This window comes from Lithobates pipiens, unplaced genomic scaffold (assembly GCF_037356315.1).
Source record: "Lithobates pipiens isolate NorthernLeopardFrog02 unplaced genomic scaffold, aLitPip1_a1.2 Scaffold_22, whole genome shotgun sequence".
NCBI lineage: Eukaryota > Metazoa > Chordata > Amphibia > Anura > Ranidae > Lithobates > Lithobates pipiens.
This window is the reverse complement of record NW_027507784.1, coordinates 12,962,220-12,981,768: the sequence shown is the minus strand read 5'-3', so window position 1 is coordinate 12,981,768 and position 19,549 is coordinate 12,962,220. Positions and strand designations below refer to the sequence as shown.

At 43.8% G+C, this 19,549-nt stretch overlaps 1 protein-coding gene across 1 annotated transcript in view; it reads left to right on the top strand.

Annotated features, from left to right (window-relative positions):
* The window catches only part of LOC144000394 (uncharacterized), a 30,575-nt gene extending 13,235 nt beyond the window's left edge, over nt 1-17,340 (top strand). The window contains exons 4-5 of the mRNA XM_077494203.1: nt 1,199-1,249; nt 8,348-17,340. Coding sequence (XP_077350329.1) covers nt 1,199-1,249; nt 8,348-11,431 — 3,135 coding nt within the window. The 3' untranslated portion in view covers nt 11,432-17,340. The remainder of the gene's footprint in view (nt 1-1,198; nt 1,250-8,347) is intronic.
* The last annotated feature ends 2,209 nt before the right edge of the window (nt 17,341-19,549 follow it).

The following is a 19,549-nucleotide window of genomic DNA, read 5'->3' as shown; positions in this document are numbered from 1 at the left end:
TGCAGAGACAGAAACACAGAACATGGAGCTGACAGGCAGGGAGGAGGGGGTGAGAGGGAGAAAGGAAAGCAGAGCAGGACTGAATAATGGAGGGACGTACGCTGACCACGGTGGTCAGGTCTCAGCAGCCTTGATTTTCATGGTCACTGCAGAGCAGGGGATACAGCAAGTTGCAGATTCAGGCAGGTTTTTAACCTTGTAGCGAGGGGCAGAATACACAGCACAAGCACTATTGGGGGGTGCAGAGACAGAGAAACTGTGAGGGGGGGTGCAGAGACAGAAACACAGAACATGGAGATGACAGGCAGGGAAGAGGGGGTGAGAGGGAGAAAGGAGAGCAGAGCAGGGCTGCGGATAACAGAGGGACGTACGCTGACCACCGTGGTCAGGGCTCAGCAGCCTTGATTTTCATGGTCACTGCAGAGTGGGGGATACAGTAAGTTGCAGTTTCAGGCAGGTTTTTAACCTTGTAGTGAGGGGCAGAATACACAGCACAAGCACTGTTGGGGGGGGTGCAGAGACAAAGACACCATGGGGGGGGGTGCAGAGACAGAAACACAGAACATGGAGCTGACAGGCAGGGAGGAGGGGGTGAGTGGGAGAAAGGAGAATAGAGCAGGGCTGCGGATAAGGGATGGAAGTACTCTGACCACAGTGGTCAGGGCTCAGCAGCTTTGATTTTCACGGTCAGTGCAGAGCGAGGGATACAGCAAGTTGCAGGTTCAGACAGGTTTTTAACCTTGTAGCGAGGGGCAGAATACACAGCACAAGCACTGTTGGGGGGGTGCAGAGATAGAGACACCATGGGGGGGGCGCAGAGACAGAAACACAGAACATGGAGCTGACAGGTAGGGAGGAGGGGGTGAGAGGGAGAAAGGAGAGCAGAGCAGGGCTGCGGATAACAGAGGGATGTATGCTGACCATGGTGGTCAGGGCTCAGCAGCCCTGATTTTTTTGGTCAGCGCAGAGCAGGGTATACAGCAAGACAGCAAAAAGGAGAAATCTGAGAATATTTTTTCAAAATATCAGGGCGATCTTCTGAAAATATAAAGGGCAGGGCCAAAAGGTGGGACAGAATCAACAAAATGAATCAACAATGATTAAATCCGTAATATTTTCTCTTTTCTTTTCCCCCTCCTTTTATTGAAACTGAAAATGAGTCCTTTGCAGCTCCTGACACTTATGTTGTATTTGGCAGGAGGACATTGAGAGCTTTTTTGAGGATACCCGCAAGAAGAGTACTTTCCAGGTTGGTGATCCCCTTAAGAGAACCAGTTGTGATGTAATGCAAGAATATTCCGTCTCACATTAGTGGTCAGGCAATGGACATTTAAAGTTTCATTCCAGGCTTACCCTTGTAGTGTCGTCTAGTATGGACTTGGGAGGGACCCCATGCCACCTTTTTTTTTTTTTGCCCAGGGCCCCTCTCAAAATCCTTTAGTAGACCATATTCAGGACCTGAAACATTTTTTTTTTCTCTTGTTTTTCTTTAAGGCATGTGGTCTGGTATGGTTCAGGAGTGGGGTTCACTCCTCCTTTCCTGGCCACTAAGGCTGCATATCTAGAAAAGGGTCTGGTATAGATTTTGAAGATCGCCCATAGAAATGAACATACAAGTGTGGCCCCCTCTCATAATCTTTAGCAGACCCTTAACCTTGAGGGAACCTCACACAAAAGAAAAAATAGAAAAATATGGCATGGGTTCCCTTCATAATCCACACCCTCGCCCCCTCCCAGCATTACTTTTTTCTCCCATTTTGATGGGACAAGGACCTCTTTCCCATATCGCTGGCACCATGAATGGTATGGTCTTTTGTGGGGGGGAACCTATCAAAATTTGGAAACTCCCTTTAGAATCAAGGGGCCCTCAGATATCTCATAGACCCCTTACCTGAGTACAGGATACATATTAGTTTTTGAAACATAAAAATAATGTGCGTCACGGACAACTCAATACTTACTACTACTACTACTACTTAAAGGAGAATTCCAACCTGATTTTTTGGCTGGGCTCCTCCTATGGGTCACAAGAGTGCAATTCATTTGCACTCCTGTGACCTGTTTTCAGCCGAGAGAGGTCTTCAGTCCGCTCTCTGCTGACGTTGCGGATTTCAGTCCAGGCACCCCATCATCACCACAATAAAGTCTGGATCCGCCATGTGCTTGGACTGATACCCATTTCAGCCTCTCAACGAGCCGCTGAGAGATGGCCAATCCCCGCCCCACCACAGCGCAGTGCTCCAGTGAGCACGGGAAGGAGCAGAGCAGGGGTGTTTTTGGATTGACAGGCAGCAGCTCTCCGATCGGGGAGCTGTGAGAACTGAACCATCGGAGATGTTCGATCGCTCGGTTCTCAGTGCAGAGGCAGTGGAAGACCGATGCTGCATCCACCTAGGTAAGTATGATTAGGGAAAAAACATACTTCTCTTTTAATACTACAAGGTGTGTATAAAAGGTGCAGCTTCTATCGGTAGGATGTATGAAAAACACCCAAGAATAAGCAAATGTCTAGACAGCACTACAATAAAAAGAGATATACAATATATAATAATACATCACAACTAATAAATAATACTTCTTCTAAAAATCCATCTAAAATATGCTGCGTCAATTCATCAAAGTTACATAGTTACATAGTAGGTAAGGTTGAAAAAAGACACAAGTCCAACAAGTCCAACCCATGTGTGTGATTACATGTCAGTATTACATTGTATATCTCTGTATGTTGCAGTTGTTCAGGTGATTATCTAATAGTTTCTTGAAACTATCAATACCCCCCGCTGAGACCACCGCCTGTGGAAGGGAATTCCACATCCTTGCTGCTCTTACAGTAAAGGACCTTCTACATAGATTAAGGTTAAACCTCTTTTCTTCTAATTTTAGTGAATGGCCACGTGTCTTGTTAAACTCCCTTTTGCAAAAAAGTTTTTTCCCTATCGTGGGGTTACCAGTCCAGTATTTGTATATTGTGGGGTCGCCAGTCCGGTATTTGTATATTGTGGGGTCACCAGTCCGGTATTTGTATATTGTGGGGTCACCAGTCCGGTATTTATATATTGTGGGGTCACCAGTCCGGTATTTATATATTGTGGGGTCACCAGTCCGGTATTTATATATTGTTGGGTCACCAGTCCGGTATTTATATATTGAAATCATATCCCCTCTCAAGCGTCTCTTCTCCAGAGAGAATAAATTCAGAGCTCACAACCTTTCCTCATAACTAATATCCTCCAGACCCTTTATCAGCTTTGTTTCCCTTCTTTCTACTCTCTCCATTTCCAGCACATCCTTCCTGAGGACTGGTGCCCAGAACTGGACAGTATACTCCAGGTGCGGCCGGACCAGAGTCTTGTAGAGCCGGAGAATTGTCTTTTTATCTTTGTTATTAGTTACGAGGAAAGGTTGCGAGTGCTGAACTTATTCTCTCTGGAGAAGAGACGCTTGAGAGGGGATATGACTTCAGTTTATAAATGCCGTACTGGTGACCCCACAATAGGGAGAAAACTTTTTTTGCGGAAAGGAGTTTAACAAGACACGTGGCCACTCATTAAAATTTGAAGAAAAGAGGTTAAACCTTAAACTATGTAGAGGGTTCTCTACTGTAAGCCCTTGTACACACTGTCGGAGATTCCGTCGGAATGTGTCCTATCGGACCGTGTTGTCGGATAATCCGACTGTGTGTGGTCTGCATCGGACTGATTTCGTCGGAATATCCGTCGGACCAAATTTTCCAACTTGCTGGAAATATGCTCCGATCGGACATACTCCGATCATGTGTAGAGAATTCCGATCGGACAAAGTGCCACGCATGCTCAGATCAAATTCCTACATCAAAGCTATTGGCTACTAGCCTGAACATAGTCCCGTCGTAACGAAATGACGTCATCACGTTCTAAAAGATCAGATTTTTTCGTCAACTTTGTCTGACCGTGTGTATGCAACAGTTTTGGACAAGATCCGACGGACAAAATCCGACGGATTTGGTTGTCGGAATCTCCGACCGTGTGTACAAGGGCTAAGGATGTGGAATTCCCTTCCACAGGCGGTGGCCTCAGCGGGGGGGCATCGATAGTTTCAAGAAACTATTAGATAAGCACCTGAACGACTGCAACATACAGGGATATACAATGTGATACTGACATATAATCACACACATAGGTTGTGTCTTTTTTCAGCCTCACTTACTATGTAACTATGTAAGTATCGGTATCTGTGCCAATACCGAGCATTTGCCCGATGTATTCTTTAGTATTTTACTAAGATACATGAATTAATTTGGAGGAAGAATGAGGCATTTTTGGCCCTATTCATTTCAACAGAAGTGGAAAAAAAATACACAAAAGGTGTGCATTATGAGCATTTATTAGGGGCTCCCTGGCCGCCCTGGGGCTGAAAGCTTGTGATCCTAACCCAAAGAAGCTCTTCTATGGCACATTACACTTAGGCCGCGTACACACGGGCGGACTGTTCGTCCAACCTTGTTTGTCAAACAGTTTGTCAAACAGTCCGCTCAAAATTTGCATGAGCAAACTTGCCCACACACGAGCGGACTGTTTGAGCGGACTGTTTGCCAAACAGTTCGCTCAAGTTTTGAAATGAACGGACTCGCCCACATAAGGCGGAGGCAAGTCCGCCCATTTCGAGCGCGTGTACAGGTAGGCGGGGCCCGCGAAGGAGACGTCGCGGGCACCGCCGCCTGGTATGGACTTAAAGGGACAACCAACGCCGAAAAAAATCGGCGTGGGGGTTCCCCCAAAGTCCACAACAGACCCTTGTCCGAGCACGCTACCCGGCCGGCCAGGAAAGGGGGGCGAGCGAGCGCGCCCCCCCCTCCTGAGCCGTACCAGGCCGCGTGCCCTCAACATGGGGGGTGCCTTGGGGAAGGGGGGGCCGCGCGGCCCCCCCACCCCAAAGCACCTTGTCCCCATGTTGATGAGGACAAGGGCCTCTTCCCGACAACCCTGGCCGTTGGTTGTCGGGGTCTGCGGGCGGGGGGCTTATCGGAATCCGGGAGCCCCCTTTAAGAAGGGGGCCCCCGGATACCGGCCCCCCACCCTATGTGAATGAGTATGGGGTACAATGTACCCCTACCCATTCACCTGTGAAATAAAGTACAAAAAAAACCACAACACAGAGATAAAATATTTTATTGCACAGCTCCGGGGGTCTTCCGTCTTCGGGGGTCTTCTCCGGACTCCTCCGCTATCTTCTTGTAGCTCTTTTAGTAGCGGAGGAGTCCGGCTTTCTTCCTCCCCGCCGCGGCCTCTTCTCCCGACTTCGGGGGTCTTGTCCCCCTCTTCGGTTCTTCTGCCGGGCCACCGCGCCTTCTTATAGCTCTTTTTGAGGCGGTGGCCCGGTCTTCTGTCGCCGCCGCCGTCCGTTCTTCTTGTTCTTCTTCTTCTTCTTCTTCTTCTTCTTCTTCTTCTTCTTGTTCTTCTCCAGGAGATGTTGACACGTCGCTCTCTCCGGCCGGAATGCCAGAGCCGCTCTGTGCTCTCACTTATATAGTGCCAATGGGGCAGTGTCACATGGTATATGTCACATGGGTTGGTCACATGGTATATGTCACATGGGGACTATGACATCGTAAGGGGGCGGGGTCACCATGTGACATATACCATGTGACCAACCCATGTGACATATACCATGTGACACTGCCCCATTGGCACTATATAAGTGAGAGCACAGAGCGGCTCTGGCATTCCGGCCGGAGAGAGCGACGTGTCAACATCTCCTGGAGAAGAACAAGAAGAAGAAGAAGAAGAAGAAGAAGAAGAAGAAGAAGAAGAACAAGAAGAACGGACGGCGGCGGCGACAGAAGACCGGGCCACCGCCTCAAAAAGAGCTATAAGAAGGCGCGGTGGCCCGGCAGAAGAACCGAAGAGGGGGACAAGACCCCCGAAGTCGGGAGAAGAGGCCGCGGCGGGGAGGAAGAAAGCCGGACTCCTCCGCTACTAAAAGAGCTACAAGAAGATAGCGGAGGAGTCCGGAGAAGACCCCCGAAGACGGAAGACCCCCGGAGCTGTGCAATAAAATATTTTATCTCTGTGTTGTGTTTTTTTTTGTACTTTTTTTCACAGGTGAATGGGTAGGGGTACATTGTACCCCATACTCATTCACATAGGGTGGGGGGCCGGTATCCGGGGGCCCCCTTCTTAAAGGGGGCTCCCGGATTCCGATAAGCCCCCCGCCCGCAGACCCCGACAACCAACGGCCAGGGTTGTCGGGAAGAGGCCCTTGTCCTCATCAACATGGGGACAAGGTGCTTTGGGGTGGGGGGGCCGCGCGGCCCCCCCTTCCCCAAGGCACCCCCCATGTTGAGGGCACGCGGCCTGGTACGGCTCAGGAGGGGGGGGGCGCGCTCGCTCGCCCCCCTTTCCTGGCCGGCCGGTAGCGTGCTCGGCAAGGGTCTGTTGTGGACTTTGGGGGAACCCCCACGCCGATTTTTTTCGGCGTTGGGTGTCCCTTTAAGTCCATACCAGGCGGCGGTGCCCGCGACGTCTCCTTCGCGGGCCCCGCCTACCTGTACACGCGCTCGAAATGGGCGGACTTTTCCGTGCGGGAAAAGTACGCCCATTTCAAAAGTTGAGCGAACAAGCCTACACACGGGCGGACTGTCCGCTCAAACAAGGTTTCAGCGGACAGTTTTTCGGAATTTCCGAAAAACCTTGTCCGTCCAACTGTCTGCTGAAACTGTCCGCTGAACGCCCACACACGAGCGGACTGTCCGCTTAAACACTGTTCAGCGGACAAAGTTGGGCGAACAGTCCGCCCGTGTGTACGCGGCCTTAAAAAAAAATTGCAAATAACTTCAAAATGACCAACGTCAATAACGTTGTTGAGGGATTTCGATCCATTATTACGATGAGCCCCCCAATGACCCACAGACCCAATGACCACTGCTATGACTAACCTCTCCCACCAATACTCCTGTTGGAAAAGGGGCTGCTGTCATTGATCATACAGTATATATGGTCAACGCTTCCGTGGAATCTCCACTGATTTTGTTGACAATGCGAAAGAAGCCGGAGGGCAAGAAGCCGTCATTTAGTGGGTTTAGTGACATTGCCACTAAATGAATGAGCTCTGGGTGTAGCTGCTGGAGGTTTGTCTAGGCTAATCCAGATATATACTTTATATGTCCCGTGTCATAGTGATCAGTGGCTTTGTTAATAAACAAAGTCAACCCTAAGCCCTTGTACACACGGTCGGAGAATCCGTCAGAATGTGTCCTATCGGACCGTGTTGTCGGATATTCCGACTGTGTGTGGTATGCATCGGACTGATTCAGTCGGAATATCCGTCGGACCCAATTTTCCAACATGTTGGAAATATTTTCCGACCAACTGGGCCGGTCGGACATACTCCGGTCATGTGTAGAGAATTTTGATCGGACCAAGTGCCACGCATGCTCAGATCAAATTCCCATATCAAAGCTATTGGCTACTAGCCTGAACGTAGTCCCATCGTAACAAAATTACGTCATCACGTTCTGAATGATCGGATTTTTCGACAAATTGGTCCGACCGTGTGTATGCAACAGTTTCGGACAAGATCCAACGGGCAAAATCCGACGGATTTGGTTGTCGAAATCTCCGACCGTGTGTACAAGGGCTTAGGCTCCTTTTCACACGGGCTGTCTATTCAGGTCCATATATCCGTTTTTCAAGAGTCAGGACCATCCATTCACTCCCTATGGAGCAACAGATGTGACATCCCTAAAAACCACCAAAATTACGTTATTTGAAACTTCCCCATTGACTTACGACTTTCGAATTTGCCAAAATTCTGCAATTTTTTTGCAAAAATTTCAGTGAATGTTCTCAATTTTGCTGGTCTCTATCTCTTAGCATGGTCTCTTTGTCCTTGTACACACGGTCGGACATTTCCGATGGACAATGTCCGATAGGACCGTGTTGTCGGATAATCCGACAGTGTGTGGGCTCCATCGGACTGTTTCCGACAGACCAAGTTTTCCAGCCGGGCTATAAAATTTTCCGACAACATGATCCGATCGGACTTTGTCCAATCATGTGTAGAGAATTCCGATCGGACAAAGTGCCACGCATGCTCAGGTCAAATTCCTACATCAAAGCTATTGGCTACTAGCCTAAACGTAGTCCCGTCCTAACGAAATAACGTCATCACGTTATGTACAATCAAATTTTCTGACAACTTTGTCCGACTGTGTGTATGCAACAGTTTTGGACAAAATCCGTCTGACAAAATCCAACGGATTTGGTTGTCGGAATGTCCGACCCGTGGGTACAAGGGCTTAGTATTACATGATGAGCAATGCCATCACCTATGTTTAATAGATCCATCAAATGCTGTTTATGTCTTTCAGAAATACTTCTATTGGATAACTATCTTAGTTATTTTCAATATTATGATCCTCATCACGGGGCTGGGAGTAAATGAAGTAAACCGACAAAATGAAAAAAACATCACAGCCATCCCGGAAAATCACACCACCATGGCAACTTCGGGGAATATTATGACCAAAACGACATCTCTTTCTTTATATACAACGCAAAATGCCACAACGCCAAGTATTTATACTACAGAATATACAACACCTCGTGAAACGACGACAAAAGGTTACACTACTGATTATGTCACAAACACTACTACAGCATTAACAACTAACACAACTACTCTTCTAACCACAATGAGCCCAGGAATCTCCACTACTCACTATCCAGAAGACACCACCAATACAACATTGGGGAGCAGCATTAATGAAAGTACCACCTCCCCTTCAGTACATACAACACCAACAACTTATAATGTCACAACCCCAGGAGGCTATAGTGATAATGTCACAAACATTAGCACAACATCAACCACTAATACAACTACTCTTCCAGCCATGACCACAACAAGCCCAGGAATCTCTACTGACATTCCAAAAGACACCATCAATACAACATCTGGGAGCAGCGTGAATGAAAGTGCCATCTCTTCTTATGTAGATACAACCCCAAATCATTTTACAACAGAGTATACAACATATAATGTCACAAACATTACCACAGCACTAACGGCTAACACAACTACTCTTCCAACCATGACCACAACAAGCCCGGGAATCTCTACTGAATATTTAGGAATCTCAACCAAAACAACATTGGGGAGCAGCGTGAATGAAAGTGCCACCTCTCCTTATGTAGATACAACCCCAAATAATTTTACAAACATTACCACAACACTAACGGCTAACACAACTACTCTTCCAACCATGACCACAACAATTCCAGGAATCTCTACTGAATATCCAGGAGACACCACCAATACAACATTGGGGAGCAGCATGAATGAAAGTACCACCCCTCCTTATGTAGATACAACCCCAAATAATTATACAACAGAGTATACAACATATAATGTCACAAACATTACCACAGCACTAACGGCTAACACAACTACTCTTCCAACCATGACCACAACAAGCCCAGGAATCTCTACTGACTATCCAGGAGACACCACCAATACAACATATAATGTCACAACCACAGGGGGCTATAGTGATAATGTCACAAACATTAGCACTACACCAACCACTAACACAACTACTCTTCCAGCCATGACCACAACAATTCCAGGAATCTCTACTGACATTGCAAAAGACACCATCAATACAACATCTGGGAGCAGCGTGAATGAAAGTGTCACCTCTCCTTATGTAGATACAACCCCAAATCATTTTACAACAGAGTATACAACATATAATGTCACAAACATTACCACAGCACTAACGGCTAACACAACTACTCTTCCAACCATGACCACAACAAGCATAGGAATCTCTACTGACTATCCAGGAGACACCACCAATACAACATATAATGTCACAACCACAGGAGGCTATAGTGATAATGTCACAAACATTAGCACAACACCAACCACTAACACAACTACTCTTCCAGCCATGACCACAACAATTCCAGGAATCTCTACTGAATATTTAGGAGTCACCACCAATACAACATCTGGGAGCAGCGTGAATGAAAGTGCCACCTCTCCTTATGTAGATACAACCCCAAATAATTTCACAAACATTACCACAACACTAACGGCTAACACAACTACTCTTCCAACCATGACCACAACAAGTCCAGGAATCTCTACAGACATTCCAAAAGACACCACCAATGCAACATTGGGGAGCAGCGTGAATGAAAGTGCCACCTCTCCTTATGTAGATACAACCCCAAATAATTTTACAACAGAGTATACAACATATAATATCACAAACATTACCACAGCACTAACGGCTAACACAACTACTCTTCCAGCCACGACCACAACAATTCCATTAATCTCTACTGACTATCCAGGAGACACCTCCAATACAACATTGGGGAGCAGCATGAATGAAAGTTCCACCCCTCCTTATGTGGATACAACCCCAAATAATTATACAACAGAGTATACAACATATAATGTCACAAACATTACCACAGCACTAATGGCTAACACAACTACTCTTCCAACCATGACCACAACAAGCATAGGAATCTCTACTGACTATCCAGGAGACACCACCAATACAACATATAATGTCACAACCACAGGAGGCTATAGTGATAATGTCACAAACATTAGCACAACACCAACCACTAACACAACTACTCTTCCAGCCATGACCACAACAATTCCAGGAATCTCTACTGAATATTTAGGAGTCACCACCAATACAACATTGGGGAGTGGCATGAATGAAAGTACCACCCCTCCATATGTACACACAACCCCAAATAATTATACAACAGAGTTTACAACATATAATGTCACAAACATTACCATAGCACTAACGGCTAACACAAATACTCTTCCAACCATGACCACAACAAGTAAAGGAATTTCTACTGACTATCCAAAAGACACCACCAATGCAACATTGGGGAGCAGCATAAATGAAAGTACAACCTTTCCTGAATATACACCAAATAATTATACTACAGAATATATAACATTTAATGTCACAACCACAGGAGGCTACACCAATGATAATATCACAAGCATTATCACAGCACTAACGGCTAACACAACTACTCTTCCAACCATGACCACAAAAAGCCCAGGAATCTCTACTGAATATTTAGGAGTCACCACCAATACAACATTGGGGAGCAGCGTGAATGAAAGTACCACCTCTCCTTATGTAGATACAACCCCAAATAATTTTACAAACATTACCACAGCACTAACAGCTAACACAACTACTCTTCCAACCATGACCACAACAAGTCCAGGAATCTCTACTGACTATCCAGGAGACACCACCAATACAACATATAATGTTACAAACATTAGCACAACACCAACCACTAACACAACTGCTCTTCCAGCCACGACCACAACAATTCCATTAATCTCTACTGACTATCCAGGAGACACCACCAATACAACATTGGGAGCAGCATGAATGAAAGTACCACCCCTCCTTATGTGGATACAACCCCAAATAATTATACAACAGAGTATACAACATATAATGTCACAAACATTACCATAGCACTAACGGCTAACACAACTACTCTTCCAACCATGACCACAAAAAGCCCAGGAATCTCTACTGAATATTTAGGAGTCACCACCAATACAACATTGGGGAGCAGCATGAATGAAAGTGCCACCTCTCCTTATGTAGATACAACCCCAAATAATTATACAACAGAGTATACAACATATAATTTTACAAACATTACCACAGCACTAACGGCTAACACAACTACTCTTCCAACCATGACCACAACAAGTCCAGGAATCTTTACTGAATATCCAGGAGACACCACCAATACAACATATAATGTTACAACCACAGGGGGCTATAGTGATAATGTCACAAACATTAGCACAACATCAACCACTAACACAACTACTCTTTTAGCCATGACCACAACAAGTCCAGGAATCTCTACTGAATATTTAGGAGTCACCACCAATACAACATTGGGGAGCAGCGTGAATGAAAGTGCCACCTCTCCTTATGTAGATACAACCCCAAATAATTTTACAAACATTACCACAGCACTAACGGCTAACACAACTACTTTTCCAACCATGACCACAACAAGTCCAGGAATCTCTACTGACTATCCAAAAAACACCACCAATTCAACATTGGGGAGCAGCATACATGAAAGTACTATCTCTCCTTCTTCAGATACACCAAATAATTATACTACAGAGTATACAACATATAATATCACAACCACAGGAGGCTACACTAGTGATAATGTCACAAAGATTATCACAACACTAACCACTAACACAGCTTCTCATCTAAACACAACTACAAGTCAAGGAATCTCTACAGACTATCCAAAGACACTACCATTACACCACTGGGGGGCCACATAAATGAAAGTAGCACCTCTCCTTCTGAAGATACAAAACCACATAATTATACAACAGAATATGCAACATATAATGTCACAACCACAGGAGGCTCCAAGAATGATAATGTGACACGACCACCACAACAAGCCCAGGAATATCTACTGATTATCCACAAGACACCACCAATGGAACATTGGGGAGCAGCATAAATGAGAGTACCACCTCTCCTTCTGTAGCTACAATACCACATAATAATACAGAGTATACAACATATAATATCACAGCAACATGAGACTACACTAGTGATAATGTCACGAACATTATCACGGCACTAATCACTAACACAGCGACTCTTCTAAACACAACCACCAGTCCAGGAATCTCTAAAGACTATCCAAAAGACACTACCAGTGCAACATTAGGGAACAACATACATGGAAGTACTACCTCTCCTTCTGTACATACCACGCAGAATGGAACAACGCAAAGCAATTATATTACACAGTACACAACATATAATACAACAACAAGAGGCTACACGATCGATAATGGTGCAAACATTACTACAACGCTAACAACTAACATATCTACTCTTCTAACCATGACCACAAAAAGCCCAAGAATCTCTACTGACTATCCTGGAGATACCGCCAATACAACATTAGGGAATAATATAAATGAAAGTTCCACCTCCACATCTGTACATGTAACACAGAATGCCACAATGTCAAGCAATTATATTACAAACTATACTACAGAAAATGCCACAACAACAAGAGGCTACACTAGCGATAACGTCACAAACATTATCACAACACTAGAAACTAACACAACTACTCTTCCAACCATGACTGCAGCAAACTCAGGAATCTCTACCGACTATCCCAAAGACACTACCAGTCCAACATTAGGGAACAACATAAATGGAGGTACCGCTTCTCCTTCTGTACATACGACACAGAATGCCACAATGCAAAGCAACACAACAACCACAACAACAAGAAGCTACATAAGTTATAATGTTACAAACATTATCACAACACTAGCAACTAACACAACTACTCTTCTAAACACAACCAGAACACATCCAGGAATCTCTGCTGACTATCCAGAAGACACCACCAATGCAACATTGGGGAGCAGCATAAATGAAGGTAGCACCTCTCCTTCAGTACATACAATGCCAAGAACTTATACTACAAAGTTTACAACATATAATGTCACAGCCACAGGAGGCTACACCAGAAATAATATCACAACAACGCCAACCACTAACATAACTACTCTTCCAACCATGACCACAACAAGCCCAGGAATCTCTACCGACTACCCTGAAGACACCACCAATACAACATTGGGAAATAACATAAATGGAAGTTCTACCTCCACATCTGTCCATACAACATAGAATGCCACAATGCCAAGCAAATATACTACAGAGTATACAACATATAATGCCGCAACAAGAAGAGGATACACTAGCGATAAAATCACAAACATTATCACAACACTAGAAACTAACATAACTACTCTTCTAAACACAGCCACAACAAGCCCAGTAATCTCCAGCGACTTTCCAGAAGACACCAACAATACAACATCAGGGAGCAGCATAAATGAAAATACCACCTCTCCTTCAGTACATACAATGCCGAGAACTTATACTACAGAGAATACAATATATAATGGCACAACGAAGAGGATACACTAGCGATAAAATCACAAACATTATCACAACACTATAAAACTAACATAACTACTTTTTAAACACAAACACCAGCTCAGGAATCTGTACTGACTGTCCAAAAGAGACAACCAGTGCCACATTGGGGAACAACATAGATGCATTTTGATCTCCCCTTCTGTACACTCAACACAGAATACAACAACAGTAAATAATTATACTCCAGAATATTCAACATATAATGGCACAATGACAGGTGGCTCCACTAGTGATGAAGTCACAAACATTATCACAGCACTAACATCTAACACAATTCATCCAAACAGAACCACAACACGTCTAGGAATCGCTACTGACTATGCAAAAGAGACCACCATTACAACATTGGGGAGCAGCATGAATGAGAGCACCATCTCTCCTTTGATACATACAACACAGAATGCCACAACACCAAGGAATTATATTACAGACTATACTACAGATAATGCCACCATAACAAGAGGTTACACTAGTGATAAAGCCACAAACATTATCACAATACTAACAACTAATACAACCCAACACAACCAAGACCACAACAAGCCCAGGAATCTCCACTGACTATTCACACCATCAATGCAACATTAAGAAGCAATATACACAAAAGTACCACCTTCTGTTCTGTACAAAAAAAAACACAGAATGCCACAATGCTAATAAGTATTCTACAGAATATAAAACATGTAATGACACAATAACAGGAGGCTATGCTATTGATGAAATCACAAACATTATCACAACACTAACATCTAACACAACTACTCTTTCGAACACAACCACAACAAATCCAGGAATCTCTACTGATCATCCAAAAGACACAACCAATGGAACCAACATTAGGAAACAAGATAGATAAAAGTGGCACTACCCCTTCTGTACATACAACACAGAATACCACAATGCCAACAAATGACACAATTGCAGCACACATGTTACCACAACTCCAGGCAATGGCACCAAGGTTACAGAACCTAGAACATTTACCAGCTGTAACCAGTTCTAACATATCAACGCTAATTCCAGGAAACTATACCACCCAGGAATCCCTCTGAACAGATCCTGCATCAAAAAAGGGCAGACAGTTCCCACAGTCCCTATGAGAAGTCTTGGATCCCCTTCATGCTTTCCAGTGCAAACAATCCCTCCTAACAAAGTGACAACATAAATGATTACATTGACCACAAAGAATACATCTCTTCATTCAGAGGAGACTACAGAAAGTATTGTAACCTTCCCACAAGCTACAAGCTCAGCTCCGGAATACGTAACTCTTAACACTGCAAACAAATTCTGCTATAAAAAACATCCTGAGAAACATCTCCATCAACAGGAGACCCCACCATCCCTAATTCAGAAACTCCACTCTCAGTTTCTGTACATGTCTCCATAATCACAGGAACATACATGACTAATACTCTGTTTACAGTGGATATACTCTATCTGCGGATGTAGAACCTACTACTTTAGAGGACATTGATAGTAATGCTGCAATTAAAACTTCAGCACCAGGCCATGAAACGTTGATAACTAGTTCTGAAATACCCACATTTGTTCTAAGAATAACTGTATATTGAAGACACCACTACAAATCAGGAGCTGAAAACCAAAAGTCTGCTATAACACTTTAAGAAATCACAATAAATGTTTTCGGAACACATAGCCCTGAAGATGTCACCTCTGATCACCAGACTGGAACACCTGACCCTGAAGATGTCACCTCTGATCACAAGACTGGAACACCTGACCCTGAAGATGTCACCTCTGATCACCAGACTGGAACACCTGACCCTGAAGATGTCCCCTCTGATGCCCAGAATGGAACACTTAGCCCAGAAGATGTCACCTCTGATATCCAGACTGGAACTTTTGACCCTAAAGATGTTACCTCAGATCTCCAGACTGGAACACTTGGTCCCGAAGATGTTACCTCTGATCCCCTGACTAGAACTCTTCACCCTAAAGATGTCACCTCTGGTCTCCAGACTGGAACACTTTGCTCTAAGGCATCACCTCTGATCCCCAGACCAGAACTAGTCTTGACCTTATTAATGTGACTTTGGGTCTCCAAATCGTAACACTTGGTTCTGAAGATGTTTCCTCTGATTAGAGCTCTATACCCTAAAGATTTCACCTCTAATCCTCAAACTACAACTAAACTTCACCCTATTGATGTGATGTCAGGTCTCCAGGCTGGAACACTAGACCCTGAAGATGTCACCGCTTATTTCCAGACTGAAACTCTTGACCCTGATGATATCATGTCACGTCTGATCCCCAAGAAACATTCAATTACACCAAAACAATCACTTGTGCTAACAGACTCAAATCCATGATGCAACAACACCACATCATAAAAGATTAATGCTAATAAAGCAGATAAAACTTCTGAATCAGAAGATGCAAACACAGATCATTACAATATTGTATTGAACTGTGCAGATAATTTCTTAGAAACGTTATTTAAGAAGTCGGACAATAAAATGAGCTTTATAAGCTTTACTAATGGTGGACTTACTTAATGATCAGTAAGGTTTAAGCTAAGTTAGTCCAGTACTTTAATGTCTTAAAGAATACAGTTCTGAATACAGCAGTATTTTCAAAATGATGCTAACTAATCTAAAATGTACATATAATATTGAAATAAAAGTAAATGATTAAACTTTAGACTTTCTATTCTAAAATTAATAACTAAAAACTGCATATGCTTTTCAGATTAAAAACAGAAGTCTGCGTTGCATGTAGATACAAATATGTTTGAAACCACACCGTCCCTTCTGTCCATGTGAGTTCACAAGTTACGACCCTAAAAGAGACAAACAGACGTTTACTTACCCACCCAAAATGCATTTTTATTGTTTTTGTGTCCACAGTGGAGGTAATAACCCATATTTTCAGTTTTTTGCAACCACTGTGACCGGGGCCAGATGTGGAAATTTCTGTTTTTAACACAAATTGTTATTGTATATAAACTTTGTGTGCTGACTGGTTAACTGTGATCAGGAATTCTTTGTATTGCATTGTTCTGTTAGCCCTTGTACACACGGTCGGAGATTCCGACGGAATGTGTCCGATTGGACCGTTTTCTTGGATATTCCGACTGTGTGTGGTCTCCATCGGACTGTTTCCATAGGAGTATCCGACGGACCAAGTTTTCCAACTTGTTGGTAAAATTTTCCGACAAAATGCTCCGATCGGACATACTCCGATCATGTGTAGAGAATTCCGATCGGACAAAGTGCCACGCATGCTCAGATCAAATTTCTACACCAAAGCTATTGGCTACTAGCCTGAACGTAGTCCCGTCGTAACGAAATAACATTATTCTCGTTCTGAACGATTGGATTTTCTGACAACTTTGTCTGACCGTGTGTATGCAACAGTTTCGGACAAGATCCGTCGGACAAAATCCGATGGATTTGGTTGTCAGAATGTCCGACCGTGAGTTCAAGGGCTAATAGCCCTGGTTACACGTGCCACCAACAAGTCATTGTTTTTCTTTTCCAGTGGGCCAAAGAGCGGCAGGCATTATGATTGATGATGGATGTACAACAAGGCCCATTTTTGGGGATTTTTATTTTTATGAAGGACTTTTCAAATGTTTGGGTGTAAGGTTACAATGCTTTTTAATGTAAATGAGTAGAGGTATCACTGTATGTACCACATACTCATTCAAATGAAGGGGGGAAACTGGAATCCAGGAGTTCCCTTATAATTTCTAAAACCTGGGGATGATTCCAGGAAAGTGAATATGCACTCCTAAACAGTACATGAATCAAAATGGGAGCGCAAACCTGTGCACAAAAAAAGAAAAACAAATGTAGGCAAAAAGACACATTAACGTACAACTGGTGCAAAATAAGTGCATACAAGTAAAATACCGACTAAAGTGCACATATATGTGATGGTTTTTTTGAACACACAGACACATAGGGCGTTTATTTACGAAAGGCAAATGCACTTTGCACTGAAAGTGCACTTGGAAGTGCAGTTGCTGTAAATCTAAGCCCTTGTACACACGGGTCGGACATTCCGACAACAAAATCCATCGGATTTTTTTTTTGACGGATTTTGTCCGAAACTTGTGTTGCATACACACGGTCGGACAAAGTTGTCAGAAAATCCGATCGTTCGTAACGTGATGACATTATTTCGTTACGACAGGACTACGTTCAGGCTAGTAGCCAATAGCTTTGGTCTAGGAATTTGATCTGAGCATGCGTGGCACTTTGTCCGATCGGAATTCTCTACAAACGATCGGACAAAGTCTGATCGGATCATGCTGTCGGAATATTTTATAGCCCAGCTCTAAAAATTTTTTGGTCGGATATTCCGACGGAAACAATCCGATGGAGCCCACACACGGTCGGATTATCTGACAACACGGTCCGATCGGCCATTTTCCGTCTGAATGTCCGACCGTGTGTACAAGGGCTAAGGAGTAGATCTGAAATGAGTGGAAGCTCTTCTGATTTTATCATCCAATCATGTGCAAGCTAAAATGCTGTTTTTTTTATTTTCCTCACATGTCCCCCCCCCCCTCGGATCTACAGCGACTGCACTTCCAAGTGCACTTGCAGTGTATTCAATCCATGTTGAAAATATCAAAAAGAATCGCAATATAATAAAAAGTGATAAGTCCACAGGGATGAGAAATCAAACAAATGACACAATGTGACAAAATGGTCAGTCCACAAAGATGAAGTGTCGGCAAGTGATAACAATGTGATGGTAAGTCCATATGCATGGGACATCAAAGTAAAATCACAATAGGATCTTAGGTGAAATGTCGACGCTTTTGCAAATGTTGGTGATCAAACATTCAAAAAATTCCACAGCACCCAGATTGTTGGTCTAGTATGGAGTTCCCTCGTGCATTTTATGTATTTTGTGTGTGTGTGTGAGATACCTCCTTCACATCTACACAAATGATAATAATCTCAAATTTACCACGGCCCATGACCATAAAATCATTACATTTCTAGATGTTCAGGTGATGTGTAACCTAGAAGATACATTTTGCAGGACTCTGTTCCGCAAGGACAGTTTCCATCCAACCCCGTAAAAAAATAAAATAAATAACTCTATCCCATATGGTACAATATCTACGAAGAAATTGTTCCAATGATGTCCTCTTCAGGGAAGAGGCTGGCAAACTCCAAAATAGATTGCTAGAAAAAGGGGTATAGTTGCTCCTATTTGTGCAAAGCCTACAACAAGAACATTTGATAAGTCACGACATGAACTACAATACCAGGGGGGGGCACTTTCGCCCCCCTTCCTTCCCAGCCCAATTTTCAGCTTTCATCGCTCTCGCACTTTCAATGACAATTGCGCGGTCGTGCTACGCTGCACCCAAATTAAATTTTTATCATTTTGTTTGCACAAATAGAGCTTTATTTTGGTGGTATTTATTCACGACTCTTTTTTTTTTTCGATATAAGTGAAAAAAGAGCGTACATTTGGAAAAAAAAAAACAAT